Source organism: Carlito syrichta, unplaced genomic scaffold (genome assembly GCF_000164805.1).
Source record: "Carlito syrichta isolate Samal-C Ts95f unplaced genomic scaffold, Tarsius_syrichta-2.0.1 Scaffold303164, whole genome shotgun sequence".
NCBI lineage: Eukaryota > Metazoa > Chordata > Mammalia > Primates > Tarsiidae > Carlito > Carlito syrichta.
The window spans coordinates 595,263-614,167 of record NW_007247260.1 but is presented as its reverse complement, the minus strand read 5'-3'; the positions used below and the strand labels follow the sequence as shown (position 1 = coordinate 614,167).

The 18,905-nt window shown below is 36.0% G+C and overlaps 1 protein-coding gene across 3 annotated transcripts in view; it reads left to right on the top strand.

Moving 5' to 3' along the window:
* The window catches only part of WDR44 (WD repeat domain 44), a 77,184-nt gene that overhangs the window by 32,476 nt on the left and 25,803 nt on the right, over positions 1–18,905 (top strand). For 2 of the 3 annotated variants that reach the window (XM_021712285.1, XM_008057946.2), the window contains exons 3-10: positions 2,439–2,513; positions 7,059–7,695; positions 8,202–8,332; positions 9,293–9,388; positions 11,692–11,828; positions 12,869–12,952; positions 16,624–16,730; positions 17,535–17,686. In XM_021712285.1, coding sequence (XP_021567960.1) covers positions 2,439–2,513; positions 7,059–7,695; positions 8,202–8,332; positions 9,293–9,388; positions 11,692–11,828; positions 12,869–12,952; positions 16,624–16,730; positions 17,535–17,686 — 1,419 coding nt within the window. The remainder of the gene's footprint in view (positions 1–2,438; positions 2,514–7,058; positions 7,696–8,201; positions 8,333–9,292; positions 9,389–11,691; positions 11,829–12,868; positions 12,953–16,623; positions 16,731–17,534; positions 17,687–18,905) is intronic. The other variant, XM_021712286.1, reaches the window with a different exon arrangement.

Below are 18,905 nucleotides of genomic sequence, written 5' to 3'. Positions count from 1 at the left end.
ATCATCAAGGAGATGCAAATTAAAACTACACTGAGATACCACCTAACTCCAATCAGAATGGCCATTATCAATAATTAAAAAAATAACAGATGCTGGAGAGGATATGGTGAAAAGGGAATACTTCTGCACTGTTGGTGGGAGTGTAAACTAGTTGCTATCTTTTTAAAGTTCACAGTCCAAGAGAACTTTGTTAAAGCCCAATAAAATAGAAGTCAAATCACTGCCTGGCAGTTTTGGTCAGTGTAAGAATGTTAATCTGTGAATTTTGTAAGTACTTAATTAAAACAAATTAAATTGAGGTCCAAGGATTATTGACGTGTATTTTTGCTTAGCTTTATTTAGAGAAAATATCTACAGAATTATGGTTGTATAATACTTGTGATTTCCTACTGATGAACAGTTATTGCAGGATAATTGGGTAAAAATTCTTAATTAGTAGGACAGTTGAAGGTGTTTCTCTAATATGTATCAGCTGTTCTTGATGATCAGCTTCCAAGTATCCTTTATCCATCTTGCTAAGGCTAGCTTGCTAATTGGTTTTGATTAGATTTTCTTTCGAGGAAAACCAGGATTCAATTACGAGATATATACCCTTAAGATGTGTGTATTCAGAACCCCAGAGTGCTTACAGTTTGGGACAAGTACTAGAAATAGACAGACAATTAGTGTGATTGGAACTCCAACAGAGGAAAACTCGAATGCTATTAGGACACGAGAGAGTAAAATTCACAGGGCCTGTGGATGGGGTTGGGATTGTGTTAAAAATACTTCAAAAGTGTTTCAAATAATGCGAAATACTAATACTGTTTTCAAATGCATAAAGGAAGAACATCATTTTTACAAAAAGTCACTCTTTCTTAAGTTCTTCTAAAGGGATGAAAGAAATGCATAACTAAATAAAATCTTTTTCATCTGAAAAAAAGAGATGTATGTATTAACTGAAGAAAAACCAGAGCGTGCGTTATTCAGCATTCATTCAACAAACGATTACTTAGTGACAGACACTGTGTTAGGTACTGGGTAAGTAACGGTAGACAGAACAAACAAGGTCCCTGCTCTCATGCAGCTAATATCCTAGTGGGGCAGGGGAGAGACAAAGCAATAAGCAAATAAGTAAAGTCATTTCAAATGGTGATGAGTGCAATGAAGAAAAATAGGATGATGTGATAGAAAGTGGGGGTTGGGGTGATCAGGGAATTATTTTCTAATAAAATGTTTAAGCTGCTACCCTAATGACAAAGGAACCATTCTGTTGGCCGGAGTGTAATTGTGAGAGTGGTGTGAGAGGGAGATGAGAAGTGTAGAAGATATCAGAAATGTAGGCAGGGACCTCAGGGGGCTGTGGTAGAGTTTGGATTTTACCTAACACTTAAGAGGTCCAGGAAACAGTTTTTCTCTAGAAGAATCTGTATAACATTGGTGGTATTCCCTAAATTCTGGGGAGGAATTCAATGATCAAAGATATTGCAAGTCCTACAGAAATTTTACTGGCATTTAAATTTAACATTCTAATAATCTCTGGGGGTAATTTTATCATGGAGCCTATCATGCTCATATCCTGATACTTAAATAAGTGCCACCTTAATACTTAATGTGCTTTGGGTCCCTTATCTGTCAAAAATGGTTATAGTGACCTTCCTTTAACAAGCTCTGTGATATGCACAGAGAATTACGCATTTTTTTCTCAGTAGTGATTGTAGCATTCAAATTGCTATACTTCTGTAAATATCAAAACAACATAAGATTGAAAGTAATATTGTGTTGAGATTTGCAAATGTATGATTGTCTTATTTTACCCTGTTTTTCCCAGCAGGAATGCAGTATCCATTTCTATCCTCTCTTACCTCCCAAATATATATATATATGTACGTATGTGTATATAAATGTATACGTAGATATATATGTATTTTTGGTGGGTTTAATTTTTTCATCTATTACCATTTTAGGGACTTCATTTTACTTCTGGTTAAGTCTGGTTTCTTTTGTCTAAAACATGTAGAATTTTAAGAAAATCATTCTCTGAATGTGGTTTTCTGTGTTATGTACTTTTGTATTTATGCATACTTATGGAACAGTGCTTTGGGAAAACTAGCAATTCTGATTCAACCCTTTACTTGAATCCTTAATCCATTTCAGCTACAAAGATATTTAGAAGTTCTCATCTTCCATTATAATTTTTTGTTGTTAAAAAGTTGGGCAAATTGTCACATTTAAAGGTAAATATCCTATTGCAGAATAATAGAAATTGCTGATTGGTAACTTCTTATGCAAATCACATTGTCCCATTTGGCATAAAACTTCTGGGTATCTATCAGTATATATACATTTATGGGCCTTTGATTTATTAACACTGTATTTTCTCATTTGTATTCTTTTAAAGCATATTTTTAAAGAAAGAATGTCATCATTTGGTCTCTGTTCTTTTCTTTTTTAAACAGGAAACACAGAACACTGCCCACAAAGTTGGAAATGAGTCCCCTGTACAAGAATTGAAACAAGATGTGTCTAAAAAGGTTGGAAAACTATAATACTAATATTATTTTATAGCATAAATGTCAGTATGTAGTTTATATGGTATATTTGGATGAGATTGGGCATGTTCAGGGTGGTATGGCTGTAGACAATGTAAAACAAAATTTTTTTATATTCTTTTAGTGTAGTGCTTTGTATATGGTGGATGGTCAGTGAACGTTTCTTGAATCAGTTGAATTTGTGATTGAAGACACATCTGGATTTTTATAGAAGTCATTTTCATATTCTAACTAATTAGTCATTTATCCTTGAAGTAGTATTTTTGTAAAATGTTTTTATTTTTTATACTTTTATTTTTATTAGACTAAGCTCTTGAGGTTACTACTAAGAGTTACAAGTATTGAAGAGCTAGTGCAGCAAATTCTGATGCCTTTAGGAATCAGAGGTTACAAGAAATCCTTACTCTAATAGTACCTTTGATATCTTTTAATTAATTAATTAAAATTTGTTGAGATAAGGTCTCAGTCCATCACTCAGGCTGGAATACAGTGGTGCAATCATAGGTCAATACAGCCTTGAATTTTTGGGCCTCAAGTTTTGAATGTATTCTGTGCTCTAGGCAATGTTCAAGACAGTAGGCTTTGGAGGCCAACCAAGTGATATGTTCTCTACCCAGAGTTTCTTCAGTAACAGCACTCTTGATTTTATGGGTCAAATAATCTTTTTTTTACAACAAGCAGGGACTGTTGTGTACATTTTAACATGTTTAGCAGCATTCCTAGCTTCTACTTAATAAATGCCAGTAGCACCCCGCACTCCCCAGTTATGACAACCAAATATGTCTCCAGATAGCACCAAATGTCTGGGGAGAGATATGAGGCAGATTTTTCCCTAATGGAAAATCATTGTCCTTTTTTTATGAAATTTAGAAATTTAATGGATTGCACATTTTAATGTGATACTTTTTCCTTTAAAATGAAAACTTTCCCTTTTAGGAGGAGTGGTGATGTTGTCTGTCAGGTGATGTTGTCAGGAATGGAATCATTTTTTGAAAAATAAGAAATTGCCCACAATTCTACAGTGTAACAGACAGCTGTCTTGATTTTTTTTCCTTCTGGTTCTCACCTATTTGCATACTTATTTATTTATTGCCTAATTGTAGTGTAGATAAAATTGTATATTCTATTTTTTACTCTTAGCATTTTTAGATTTTTCTTATATTTCTGCTTGGTTTCAATGCTCAGTTTCCCATCAAACAAATGCATTACAATGTATCTATCTACTTTTATTGTTGAAACGAAATGTTTATATATTTTTCCACTTTAGCTTTTATTTCCCTTTATAAGAATTTTTTTTCTTAGGATAAATTACATATGGGTAACCATCTTTAGTTAGTGGCAACAAAGGTTATAAAGAGAGTTTACGCGGGTTCGAGACCTGCCTGGGCAGCGAGACCTCATCTCTACAATAAATAAAAAAATCAGCTGGGTGTGGTAGCGCGCGCCTGTAATTCCGGCTACTCAGAAGGCTAAGGCGGAAGGATCGCTGGAGCCCAGCAGGTCGAGGCTGCGGTGGCCGGGAGCGGCCACCGCACTCCAGTCTGGGCAACCAAGTGAGACTCCAACTCAAAAAAAAAGAAATGGAAAATGTAATAAGAAATCACTATGGAACGGTAGAGAAAGGCTGAAGACTCCAGGCAATCACTTTTGAAGTTCTAGTCTCTTCAACTGAATTAATTATCATGCATTAATGATAAAGACTATGGAAGTACACACTCTCTACCTTCCTTTTAGTAGAGGAAATTGAATAAACACAAAACTAAATGTAATAAGTATTCAAGTAAACTTATAAACTATTATAAGAACACAAACTATTATAAGACTTCTTGCTTAGGGGTAGGAATGAGGATGACTTCATGGAGGAAGTAGCATCTGAGCTGGTTCTTGAGCTGGATGAACAAGATTAGGGCAGGCAGAGATGGCATTACTAAGGGCATGGAGATGGGAAATGTGCACAAAATTGGAGTATGTCAAGAGGCCAGAGTTAGGACCAGATTATAGGAATGCCTTATGTCATACTAAAGTGTCTGCTTTTTATTTTATAATCACTGGAAAAGCAGTGAACTTTTTAAGCAAACAGCACTTTTGTGTGATCATCTATGCTGGTCTGTTTCTCACTGTTCTCTTGGTCTTTCCCTTTTTGTTATCTCTTAAAACCTAGGGGGAAAAATGGCAGGGCTAGGCACCATAAATGGGTGTCATGGGGTATGCTAAGCAGCAGAAAATATAGGCTTTGCTCTCCAGGAACTAATTATTTGGTGTGGAGAAAACAAATAGGCAGAGCTAACCTGTATACTGTCTTGTATGCGTGTTATAATTCATACTTTAATGAGCAGTAAGAATGACAAAAGATCAGAGAGAGAGGTTGTTCTCAGTGGATTAGGGAAGACATGATTTTCAACCTCCTTTTGACCCCTCTTATGGCATAGAATTTTCAATATGCACAGTGATTATTTCAAACCTTTATATTCACCTCATGCTCACTGTACCCACTTGCATCCCCTCCCGTTCAGCAAATAACTTTGTTTCCTACTGCATGTAGACATTAGAGGCTAACTAATGTGAGTCTATTCCTTTCCATCCTCTCTCATTTCCCTTACCTACACATTTGTTTTCATCTCTTACCTCTTTTTCATGTTATTCATCACTGAAGATTTAGTATTATTTTTTTCTATCCAAAGTAGCATGGTAAAATAAAAAGATCACTGGATTTTTAAGAAAGACCTGGATTTCAACTTTGGCTTTGTAGCTTACTAGCTATAGGACATTGGGCAAAAATCTTAATACCTTTACATCAGAGTCCTACTTTTGTAGAAAGGAGTTAATCCAGCTACCTCACAAGGCCTGCATGACAATTAAATGAGAATATGCGTACTGGGTCTAATACACAGTAGGCCTTCTTTTCTTTCTTCTCAGAACATTTTTCTGTTATCCTCCTTTCCAAGGTGGCTCCTTCCCTTCAGTTTATAAAAATGCTGGGTCACTTTCTTGTAGCCTCTTCCATTTATAGCTAAGCTTTTTGAAAATATAGACCACACTGGCTCTCTCTCTCTGTCTTCACCTCTTCTTATTCATTCCTAAACCCATTATAATCTGACTTTTGTTATCACTAAGTGCTCAGTATTCACCTAAGTGACAAATTGTGTGAACTCTGGTTACTATTCCTCTGGTGAAAGTGAGGTAATTTCTACGATTAACAATTTGAAGATTGGGAAGAACTAACATATGGAATATGCTAGGAAATCGGGGATTAATATTGAACAGCAGTAATACCCAGTTCAGGTTAGCATAAAATTGTGGTAAGCCAGATCAGGACAGTTCTGTAACATATTCCATTAGCTTTCTGGAGCCAAGGAATTGAGAAAGCAGAAGTTATCCATGCTTGGGCATGCTGGCAGGGTAAGTGGACCAGGAGATTAATGTGTTGTGTTAGTAGTGACAAGACTGGGTAGAAAATATATTTTCTTGGCCAGGAATGGTGGCTCACACCTGTAATCCCAGCACTTTGAGAGGCCAAGAGGATCCCGTGAGGCCAGGAGTTCCAGACCAGCCTGTACAACATAGTGAGACTTCGTCTTTACAGAAGATTGTAAAAGATTAGCCAGGCATGGTGGTGTTTGCCTGTAGTCCCAGTACTTGGGAGACTGAGGTAGGAGGATCGCTTGAGCCCAGGAGATGGAGGCTGCTGTGAGCCAAGATGACACCACTGCATTTCAGCCTAGGTAACAGAATGAGACCCTGTTTCTTAAAAAAAAAAAAAAAAAAGAAAGAAAAGAAAAGAAAAGATATTTTTTTCTAAATGTTAGTAGAAGACATAGAAAGCCTATCTATATTTTTCAGCTACAGATAAGAAATAAAAGGGAAGAAAGGCAGAGTAGGCTAGGTGTTTGAACTCTTTTCATGGTCCTACCATCAGTCCAAATTGTGGAGTTTAGGTGTAGTCTGTTTATGAATGTTATTCTCCCTGCATCTGCTTATTTTTTTTTTGTTTCTTTTTTGTCATAGACTTGAGTTCAGGGCTAAACACCTTGAATTCTTGTCCTTGGTGGATTTGGATTCTCATGGTTTTGTTAAGTAGGCTCAAACCAACAAGCTGTTATTGCAACTAATTTGGCATAAATATATAAATTAATCAGGATATTAAGAATCATAATGAGTTAAGCATTAAACTTTATTTTACAGGATTGATTGAACTTTTGTTACTTCATTTACTAACACAAATTCCTTATTGTGATAGAAGATTCTGAAACCAAATTTTTGGAGTTTATGCCCGTTTTATCATTTACTCGCTTTATGACCTTGGACAAATACTTGATCCCTCTGTACTTTTGTTTCTTCATTTATAAAATGATGATAGTAGGAGTAGAATCTCATAAGATTGTTGTAAAGATTATAATATGTAAAGTATTAAGAACGTTGCTTGGCACATACTAAGTACTATTGCTATATAAATGATTAACTATTACTATGTTCTGGTAAATAGCTTCATTTAAAAAAAAAACAAAACACTTTTTAACCTTTCATCAGATTATTGAAAGTATCATTGAAGAGAGTCAGAAAGTACTACAGCTTGAAGATGACTCTGTGAATTCCAAAGGAAAAGAACTCTCTGATCAGGCTACTGCCAGTCCTATCATGACTAGAACAGATCTTAGCAATATACCTGGACTGTTAGCCATAGATCAAGTACTACAGGAAGAATCCACAAAGGCAGAGAGTCAGAATGCCTTTGAAGAAACTGAGTTAGAATCCCAAAAAAGTTTTCCTTCTGGTGACGCCTGTGAGAAGCCAGTAGATGAAACCATGAAGTTAATTGAAATAAGTTCAACTGCGCAGCTTAATATGCCTGAAACTGAAACAGAAATGTTAAACAAGGAGGCATTGGAAGCCAAACAAAGTGATGTTCTAGAGCCTGTGTCCTTAAACTCCTTATCTACTAAAGATTTTGCTGCCGTGGAAGAAGTGGCTCCCGCCAAACCTCCAAGACACCTTACTCCAGAACCTGATATAGTAGCTAGTACAAAGAAGCCTGTTCCGGCGCGTCCACCCCCTCCAACTAATTTCCCACCCCCTAGACCCCCACCTCCATCTCGACCTGCTCCACCACCAAGAAAAAAGAAAAGTGAATTGGAATTTGAGGCTCTTAGAACTCCTGATCTAGATGGCAAGTATTAATTGAGAACTCTCTTTGTGGGGAAATTTTGGAGTTGAAACTTTACTTTTCTGCTTTTGTTTCCATTTATACTGTGTAAAACCACACTGATGGCCAACTTATAAAAAGTTATTTCTTTAGTAATAGGCAAAAAATGAAAATGTTTACATTGGTGATAAGTTACTTCTATAATTGAACATTTCCGCAGACTTCAGACTTTGAGATCTGTTGCTGTCTGAGAGACAGTGTGACATGGTAAAAAGAACATGGAATTTGGAGACTTAAGGTGTGATTCTTTTTATATATGAGCTGCATAGTCTTAAGGAAGTTGAATAACTTGTTTGAACCATGGTTTCCTAGTATAGTAAACAAGAGTAATCAAGCAACTTTCCTCATAGGGTTGTTAATAAGAATCAAGCAAATAAAGATTAAGCACTTTTAAAGCTATGTATAAGGGCCAATATAAATCTTAGTTATTGTTGTGGTTGTTATTGTTGTTATTATTATTATTGTTGCAGTTCCCAAAGAGAATATTACATCTGATTCTCTCCTAACCACAAACATGGCTTCAGAGAGTACAGTCAAGGATTCTCAGCCTTCTCTTGATTTGGCAAGTGCTACCAGTGGAGATAAAATAGTTACTGCCCAGGTTAGTGAACTAGTGTTATATTGAATAAAGACTTAATCAACCTTCTGCAGTTGGCCGGTTTGTTGGTTATTGAATCTTCTTTATTCTCCAGGTCATATATTTCTTTGTCCCCCAAACCTGGCCTACTTTCTTCCCTTGTCCAGCTCTGCTACTAACTGTTCATCCTAGCAAGCTGTTTAGCATCTGAGTCTCAGATGCCCCATTGGTAAAATGAGGGTAAAAAACTTTCCTTGAAGTATGAAATAAGCTAAAGTATGCCAAGTACCTGGCAGGTAATAGATATTCAAAAAATGACAGATTCTGCTATCTTTATCACCAACTATAGCCTTCATTTACCTGACCCATATTAGTGAAGCTTGAGAACTTTTTTATAACTTTCCTTTTCCTAATTATAAAAAATTAATATGCTAGGCAATGGGCTATAAAGACTTGATAACATGAATTTTACCACAGCCCAATTCTAGAACTCAGAACTACATATGCAGTAGCTGTGGTGGGGTAGACTATCACACAGAGCTAAGAATGTTCTTTACATTTTAAAGTGGTTGTTTTAAAAAAATTATGCAATAGGACTGTATGTGAACAAAAAGTCTAAAATATTTATTATCTAGCTCTTTATAGAAAAAAATTTTCTGACCTCTGCCTTTGAAGTATCCATGTACAGCACAGATTAATAGCAATCTTAATAGAGGACTGCTTTTTGGCCAGCCTCAAATAGAACATTTATTGGTTTTCAAGACTACTAAGACATTATTTCACGGGCAGCAATAGTTTTGGTCCCTAATGTTTTTCAGCATGCTAAGAATAATAATGGACTGAGATGGAGTGTTCCATTTAAATTTTTAGTAGTCTCCATTATCTGGATTATGGAGTTTTTTAGAACTGTGTATGGTAATGAATAATTGAAAATTTACAGATATTGATTCAGTCTAATTTCTGTTTGTAAAATTATAATTTCAGGAAAATGGAAAAGCACCTGATGGGCAGACTATTGCAGGTGAAGTGATGAGCCCTCAGAGACCTAGATCCAACTCTGGGAGAGAGCTTACTGATGAGGTAGGATTAGATTTCCATTGTTGTTGTTCTGGAAAACATCAAGTATAAGAAAACAAAACAGGAAGATTAAAAAGTTCTGGAGATTGATGGTATGGTGACGATTACTCAGCAATGTGAATGTACTTAATAACCTGAACTATACACTCAAAAATGGTTAAAATGGTAAATTTTATATTATGTATAGTTTACCATAATTTTTAAAAATTTTGTTTATTCTTAGGCAAAAAAGAATCATATAGAAGATAAATGAAAATTGAAGATTGTCTTAGTTTTTATTTTTTTATCTACTTGGAAGTGTTGCATTTTTAACTAATGCTTGTTCTATCACTCCATTATACAGTGGGAAAAATATATTGAAAGCAAGGTTCATATTTTATAGAAAGTGAGCATTAAAAGAACTTGATATTGTAGATACATGTTATTATACAAACGTGAAACCTTTAAAATTATTTTAATGACTTCGTTTTTTTTTTTTTTTTTTTTGAGTTGGAGTCTCACTCTGTTGCCTAGACTGGAGTGCAGTGGCCGTTCCCAGTCACCGCAGCCTCGACCCACTGGGCTCCAGCGATCCTTCAGCCTCAGCCTTCCGAGTAGCCAGAATTACAGGCACGCGCTACCATGCCCGGCTGATTTTTTTATTTATTTTAGAGATGAGGTCTCAACAAGTTGCCCAGGCGGGTCTCGAACCCACAGGCTCAGGCAATCCACTCACCTCAGCCTCCCAAAGCGTGGGATTATAGGCTGAGCCACCGAGCCCAGCTAATGGCTTCTTAACATTAAAATTTAGTATGCATCCATTGGCCCATTTGTTCAGAAGGAAGCTTTGCAGCAAAATCTTAGTTTTTGTTTCTTTAAAGCCACAACACATTTAAAAAAACATTGCACTTTGGAAAACAGTTTGGCAGTTCCTCAAAATGTTAAACATAGTGTTACCATGACCCAGCAACTCCATTTCTATGTATATACCAAAGAGAAATGAAGGCATATGTCCACATAAAAAATATACACAAATATTCACTGCAGCATTATTCATAATAGCCTAAAAGTGAAAACAACCCAGGTATCCTTCACTGACGAATGAATAAATAAATCTTAGTTTTTCTTTAAAACAACACATTTTTTAAAATATTGTACTTTGGAAAGCGGTTTGGCTGTTCCTCAAAATGTTAAACATAGTGCCGGGCACGATGGCTCACACCTGTAATCCCAGCACTTTGGGAGGCTGAGGCGGGAGAATCACTTCAGTTCCGGAGTTTGAGACCAGCCTGGGCAACATAGTGAGACCTTATCTCTACAAAAAAAAAAAACAAAAATTAGCTGGGCATGTTGGCATGTGCCTGTAGTTCCAGCTTTTTGGGAAACTGAGGCAGGAGGATTGCTTGAACCCAGGAGATTGACACTGCCATGAGCCAAGATCATGCCACTGCACTCCAGCCTGGGCAACAGAGTGAGACCCTGTCTCAGAAAAAAAAAAAAGTTGATACAATCTTTCCTTTTTGAGAGTTGCCCAGACCAGACCTTTCTGGTACAAACTTTTGCCTGTCTTTTGTTTCCTCTCTTCTTTCTCTAATAGACTTTGTTTTAAAACTTAAGAAACAAAAAGTTAAACATAGTATTGCCATGACCCAGCAATTCCATTTTCATGTATTTACCGAGGAGAAATGAAAACATATGTCCACACAGAAGATGTACACAAATATTCACAGCAGCATTATTCATAATAACCTACCAGTGAAAACAACTCAAATGTCCATCACTGATGAATGGATAAATAAAGTGTAGTATATCCATACCATGGTATTTTTTCCAGCAATTAAAAGGAATGAAGTACTAATACATGGTACAACATGGATGAAGCTTGAAAACATCTTGCAGAGTGAAAGCCAGACACAAAAGGCCACATATTATATGGTTTAATTTATATGAAATATCCGGAATAGGCAAATCCATAGAAACAAAGTAGATTAGTATTTGCTAGGGGTTAGGAGGAAAGGGAAATAAGGTATGACTGCTAAAGGGAGGGGATTTCCTTTCGGGATGCTAAAAATGTTTTAACTTAGATAGTGGTGATGATGGTACAACTCTGAATATACAATATAGTACTAAAAACTATTGAGTTAATATGCATTAAATGAGCGCATTTTGTAGTATGTTAATTATATCTCAGTGAAAGTAATTAAGATTATTATGTACAGTATTGAATGTATCCAAGAAGAGCTGTTAGCTTAAATTTTTGAGGATTATGTAGACTCAAAAAGATAAATTATAGACCATCTTGGTGTGGTTTTCTTTTTTAACCTCAGGAAATTTTAGCCAGTGTAATGATTAAGAACCTGGATACTGGAGAAGAAATACCTTTGAGTCTTGCAGAAGAGAAACTGCCAACAGGAATTAATCCTCTGACTCTACACATCATGAGAAGAACAAAGGAATATGTAAGGTATGGCCTAATGTTATTTATCATTTGTTGTATTACAGAATGGTGAAGATTCCTCTATTTATGAACTCTGACAGTTCCTACTTTGGTTTTATTCGTTCTTCTTTTTTAAATCTGGAATTAAAATAGACTTAGTGTATGTATTCTTTAACTGTATCCTCTCTTACGACTGTACAGTTACTTGAGGAAAACAGCATACATCTCTTTTTTAAAAAAATGATTTATATTACATTTAATTTTCTGAAACCTTTCTTTAAGGATCATAATTTTATAAATATTTTTACTGTTTTATAGGGTCAGAAAATGTCTTTAAAGTGAGATGATTGACTTTGTTGTGAGATGTATGTAGATTTAAGGAATATTTTTTGTAAAAGCAAGAGCTGCTTTTTTCCTGAGTCAGGATCTCACTCTGTCGCCCAGGCTAGAGTACAGTGGCATGATCACGGCTCACCACATCTTCAACCCTCTGGGCTCAGGTGATCCTTCCACTTCAGCCTCCTGTGTAGCCAGGCTATAGGCACATGCCACCACACCTGGCTAATTGTTTTGATTTTTCTGTAGATATGAGGTCTTACTTTGTTGCCCAGGTTGGCCTTGAACTCCTGGGCTCAAGCAATTCTCTGGCCTTGGCCTTCGGAAGTGCTGGGATTACAGGCCTCAGTCACCACACCTGGCCAGCAAGAACATTTTTATTAATATGATGTATATGGTGAGTGGGGAGGGAGATATATACACAAGTTATTTTATCATTTCTGTACAGCACATTTTGTTCGGCAAAAAGCCTTGCTTGTTGTAGCTTTTTCATAAGTTCCTAAATTGCATTCAGATCTATATCTTGTGCATTGCAACTTGCTTAAAGATTCTGTTCTTCAGTTTCTGAAGCCTCTAAGTTCTCAGGACTGTTATTTAAATTAAAATTATATAAAGCTTATTAGCACAGTTTTTTTTCTTACTCTGATTAGTTGATTATATCATAAGTATAAATAGAGGTTTTTGAGACGTGTAGGAGAAATGACTTCTTTTAAAAAAACTTCCCCTTATAGTAATGATGCGGCACAGTCAGATGATGAAGAGAAGTTACAGTCTCAGCCAACAGATACTGATGGTGGAAGGTTAAAACAGAAAACGTGAGTTACAGTACTTCCCTTATTTTCATTTCAAGGTTTTTATTTTTAAAATATAAGAGCTGCTATACTATTTTAAATCAGTGCTCTATGCAATTTATATGTCCACTATTCCACCCTGCCCCTAGGTAATTGATTATGAGTTCCCTGAGGCTGTATTGCTTTGTTTTAAAGCATCTAACATATATTATTAAATGACCAATACGTTTTGCATCATACCTGTATTGTTTCTCTGTTGGTAGGTAGGCACCAAAAGTTTTAGTAGAACATGATTGTCCTTGAAGTTGTCTTTTCCCTGTCTTTTATTTCTGTGAATCCTCTTTGTCTTTCTAAACCCAGCTATATAAGATTCTTCCTGACTACTCCAGTTCCTAGCAGATTTCTTTTTTTTCTCAATTGTGGTGATACCTGTAGTCTATAACTACTTTTTCCCTTTATCATATATTATCTTAAACTGTTTTCATACAAATACACATTAAACAACTAAACCATATGTTGCAAAAGAACTGTAATTATGCCATCCTGTTAGCTCTACAAACATCTAGCTCAGTGGTGGGCATATAGATTATGCTTGATTATATATAAGTCACTAAATTGGCAATAATTGAGTCTAAGGTCCAAAATGAATTCTCCACTTGAGTCTTATCTTTTCCTAGTGTGTATCAAATAAAGCATTGAAAATTTTTAGATACTCAGAAGGCTGAGGCAGAAGGATTGCCGGAGCCCAGCAGGCAAGGCTGGGATGGCCGGGAGCGGCCACTGCACTCCAGTCTGGGTGACTGAGTGAGACTCCAACTGAAAAAAAAAAAAAAGGAAAATTTTTAGAAAAGATTTACCTAAAATTAAGAATTATTCAGAAACAGCTAAACATCCAAAGAGAGATGTCACATAGTCCATGCACTAAAGCTCATTAGTTTTCTAAGCAAAAAAAGCTCAAATCTATTCAAAGCCATTATACTTACTTCTTACATCATTTTTTTTTTTTTTTAAATCTGGTTATCTAGTGTCTGAGCTCACAGCAAACTGGAAGCAACAAACTGTGACAACATGTAAACCGACACATTAAAATGTCAGGTAAATCCTGATTTAAAATAGTAATCAGAAAAATGATAAAAGGATTCAAAACATACCATAATCATTCCATACAGCCGCTTTCCAATCTTTTATCATGCCATGCCACACAGATAACATGATATTTGCTGTTCTCAAAAAGGCTTTCTTTGAACTCTGGGGTAAACTGATGAGGTAGTCGATGGCCAGAAGAGACTAACCCAGACTTTCCTGGGCCCTCCCCTGTTGCCTTGAAGGCTGAGGGGTTACCAGTAGTATGGCCTGCCTGCAATTTATTTGAAAGACCCTAAATGTTCATTAAAGAATCATAAAGATGGTAACAATGACCCCTTTCATCAAGGAAAGAAACTTATGGAACATTAAGTGCCGTTTAAGAAGGCATATACATATGTTTCAGAAATATTCTCATCAGAAATAATTAAAATATCTGTTTTCTTGACTTTTCAAAGTGGTAGTAAACCTATAGTTATCCAAAAAGTATAACTTCAGAGAGGTAGCAGAGACCTTATAGTAGTTTTTGAAATGGTTTAGCATCTGTGTTTTCTGATTATCAAAAGTAATGTAGAAATGCGTAAAATAGAAAATGAAAGTTTCTCGTCTCAGCCCTGGAAATAACCAGTGTTAATAGTTTGCCATATACTCCATAGAATTTTTTTCTCACAAAAGTGAAACTACACTATGCATATAGTTTGTCAACTTGCTTTTTTGGGGGAGGAAATGTATATGTCATGGACATCTCCTTTTGTTAGCACCAGTAGTAAATATATTGCAGTCTTTTTGTGAGTTAGACATGGAAGTTAGATGCTGGAGATACAGCAGTTAGGAAGACATTCATAGTCTCTGCCTTCATTGGGCTTCCAGTTAAATGAGAGAAACAGACACTAAATGTGTAATTACACAGATAAATCTAGCTACGTTTGTAGTGATAGCTATAAAAGAAAAGTTCTTGGTGCTGTGAGAGTATTATAGTAGTTCCCTCTTATTCACAGGGAATACATTCCAGGATCCCCAGTGGGTACCTAAAACCACAGATAATACCCAAACCTATATTTCCTTTTTTTTTCTATTTGATAACTGAGAAGGCTACTAAGTGACTAGCAGGTGGGTAGCTTATACAGCATGGATATCTTGGACAGGGGGATGATCCACATTCCAGGTAGGATGGAGCAGGAAGGCGTGAGATTTCATAATGCTACTCAGAATGACACACAATTTAAAACTTATAAATTGTTTATTTCTGGGATTTTTCATTAATATTTTTGGACCATGGTTGACTGGGGTGACCAAAACCAAGGGAGGAAAAACTATGGATAAGGGGGACTACCGTATAGCAGAAAAACCTGATCCAAAGTCAAAGAAAACCTTTTTGAGAAACAGCTGTTTAATATGAGACCTAAAAAGTGAGTAGGAATTAGCTAGAGGACGAGCGTTCCAGATGGAAATAACTATACGTGCAAAGCCCCTGAGGTGACTAAGAGCTTGGCACTTTGAAAGAACTGAGGTTTGCCTCATTCATATTATAGTATTACATACCAGCACTTATTTATCCATTTCTCTGTTAATGAAAATTTAGTTTTCTGCTTTTCACCTGTTCTGAACAGTGTTACAGTGATGAACTCGCATGAATTGGTAAAAAATTTACTCCTAATTTATTGGTTTTATATGTCATGTACCGTGCTTTGCTTTTTATAATCAATATATGAAGTCTGAGACTTAAATAGTGAGAGCAATAAATAAGTCCTATTTATGGAAGCTTGAGATGCATATTTGTGTTACATTGTATTTGGGAGTACCTACTAGGAAAGCTCAACCTAATTTTATTGCATGAAAATACCCAAACTGAAAGAGAAGGGGCAAGGGGCCATCTTAGGCTACCAAAGTTCTGTTTTATTAGTAAATATCTCTTTACTCGTTTTTCTTATTGGTCAAATGTGTTTCTAAGGCAGCTCTCTAAGGCAGTCTTCTCAAAGTGATTCTCACTACAGATTCATGGCCTCGTTTTCCTCACCAAATTGGATTATCTGGGAGCCCAGATATCTGCACTTTAAACACTCCCCTCCCCACACTACATATGCCAGTCAGTTATTGTTCACCATTGAAAACTGATGTTTGGCCGGGCTCGGTGACTCAGCCTGTAATCCCAGCACTTTGGAAGGCCGAGGTGAGTGGATTACCTGAGCCCGCGGGTTCGAGACCCGCCTGGGCAACTTGACGAGACCTCATCTCTACAATAAATCAAAAATTAGCCGGGCGTGGTAGTGCATGCCTGTAGTTCCAGCTAATTGGAAGGCTGAGGCGGAAGGATCGCCGGAGCCCAGCAGGTCGAGGCTGCGGTGGCCGGGAGCAGCCATTGCACTCCAGTCTGGGTGACAGAGTGAGACTCCAACTCAAAAAAAAAAAAGAAAACTGATGTTCTAGAATATATGATATTGTAAATTTAGGGAATCATGGAACAAGATATGTGGGACCTCAAATGCCTATTATTTATTTATGTTTAAAAACGGTTACTTCAAAATTGTATACTTTATCAGTCATAGCTAACAAGTTTAACTGTGAATTGTTGAACTTTTGCAGTTAACACATTTTAAAAATTTTTTGTTAAGGACTCAACTAAAGAAGTTCCTTGGAAAATCAGTAAAGAGAGCAAAGCACCTTGCTGAGGAATATGGTGAACGTGCTATAAATAAAGTTAAAAGTGTTAGAGATGAAGGTAAGTAAAACAGAACATTTCAACAGAATATTCAATTAATTTGTAATCATCTAAATTTAGCCTGGAGATTATAAGAAGTACTCTATTTAAAGTAGTAAACCTTTATAGCTGATATCTTATTATTTCAATAAGTCATGTTACCCTATCACTTAATTTTGAGTATAAATAAAAATTTTTACATCTTAAACATGAATGTATGCATATTTTGTGATTATAACAACCTGAAAGGATTGAGTGTTTAATAATCAGTTTTTTGAGTTGGAGTCTCACTCTGTCATGCAGGCCGGAGTACAGTGGCACAGTCACAGCCACTGCAGCCTTAATCTGCTGAGTTCAGGTGAGCCTTCCACCTCAGCCTTCCAAGTAGATGAGACTACAGGTGCACTCCACCATGCCTGGCTAATTTTTTGATTCATTGTAGAAGCAAGGTCTTGCCATGTTGCCTAGACTGGTCTCGAACTTCTGGGCTCAGACAATCTTCCTGCCTTAGCCTCCCAAAGTGCTGCGATTATAGACATGAGCCCCTGTGTCCGGCCATTATCCCAGTGTTATAGATAGAAAACTGAGAGGCATGGAAAGGTTGAGTAACTTGCCTGTGGTCACATGGATAATAAATGACAGAGCTGGATTTGAACCCAGGCAATCTGGCACTAGACCACATGCTCTTAACCAATATGTTACATAATAACAGACAAATCTTGCTTCTACATTTAATGAATTTTCTTGGTAAGCAGTAAATATGAAAATATGATAGTAGCTATATCTATATTAGCTAGTGATTATTTCTATTGCTTTTCTATTCAGTGTTTCATACTGATCAAGATGATCCTTCATCAAGTGATGATGAAGGAATGCCATATACAAGACCAGTTAAATTCAAAGCAGCACATGGTTTCAAAGGACCTTATGATTTTGATCAGGTTAAAGTGGTACAGGATCTTAGTGGTGAACATATGGTAAGCTGCCTTTTTATTTTTCAGAATTGAATGCAGTTTTTATTGAAATACTTTGACTTCTATAAATTATTGTCTTTTCCTATGTATGTAATTTTGCTAGCCTGACTCAAGAAGAGTAAATGTATATTAATGTGAATTAATGAATAGTCTTATTTCTGAATGATTGTTCAAGAAGTGTTATTGAGTAAGTAAACTCTATATCTATATCATTAAGAAAGCTATACAAATGAGCATTTGTATACCTAACCCTGAATTGTGCCCCACATCTTTAAAATAAAAAATTTTAAAAATAGAATAAAATAAAAAAAGAAAGCTATGCAAAGGTACCAAACTTTATAACAGTCAAATCAGAGGTTGGTTTATAATTTTGAAAAATGTTTAAAATATTCCCTACTGTATTTTAAATAATTTTTTAAATATTTCAAAAGCTCAATATATTTTGTAAAGTGTGATACTCGGCTGAAATAAAGAGAGGGGTAGAAGTTCCAGTTCTCTGTCAGAATGCAAATATACCAATGTAGATAAAGTGCACAAATTGTATGGCAATTACCACTTAAAATGCAGGAACACAGGGAAGGCAGTGATAAAATTAGATAAATAATGCTGTGCTCTTAGGGAATCTATTTAGGTTTTAGTATGAAAATTGGTTTAACTGGAAGGAAGCAACCATGAACATATTGAATGGCAGCCAGAAAGAATGGAAATGTTGGCGTTTATAATCTATACATAAAATATTTGAGTTGATTCTGGTACCTTAAGGAAACTGCAGAATTTCCTTGTACTGTGGTGACTCTCTTATTTCCTGTTTTAAGTAAAATCTCATTGTAGTGGGTTCCAAATGACAAATTTTTTAATTATTTGAATGTTGTAGAGGTGAATGGTTATTTCAGTAACTGAGCTGTAGCCTTATGTTTTTGATTATAGTACACCTACATGTGTATTATAATAGTATTTGTTGTAATAGGATTTGGTCTTTCCAATGTAAGAGTTCATTTTCCTAAACTTCTTCCCTTACACACACATACATACATACATACTTCCACACTGTTTTCAATTTTTAGAGTTCCTGGCCATATAGTACAAAACCTTGTTTTTGGGGAGATCATTCCAGGACTACTTGTGTGTGTGTGTGTGTACATGTGTGTGTGTGTGTGTGTGTAGGGTCTCACTCTTTTGGTCAGGTTGGAGTGCAGTAGCATGATCATGGTTCACTGCAGCC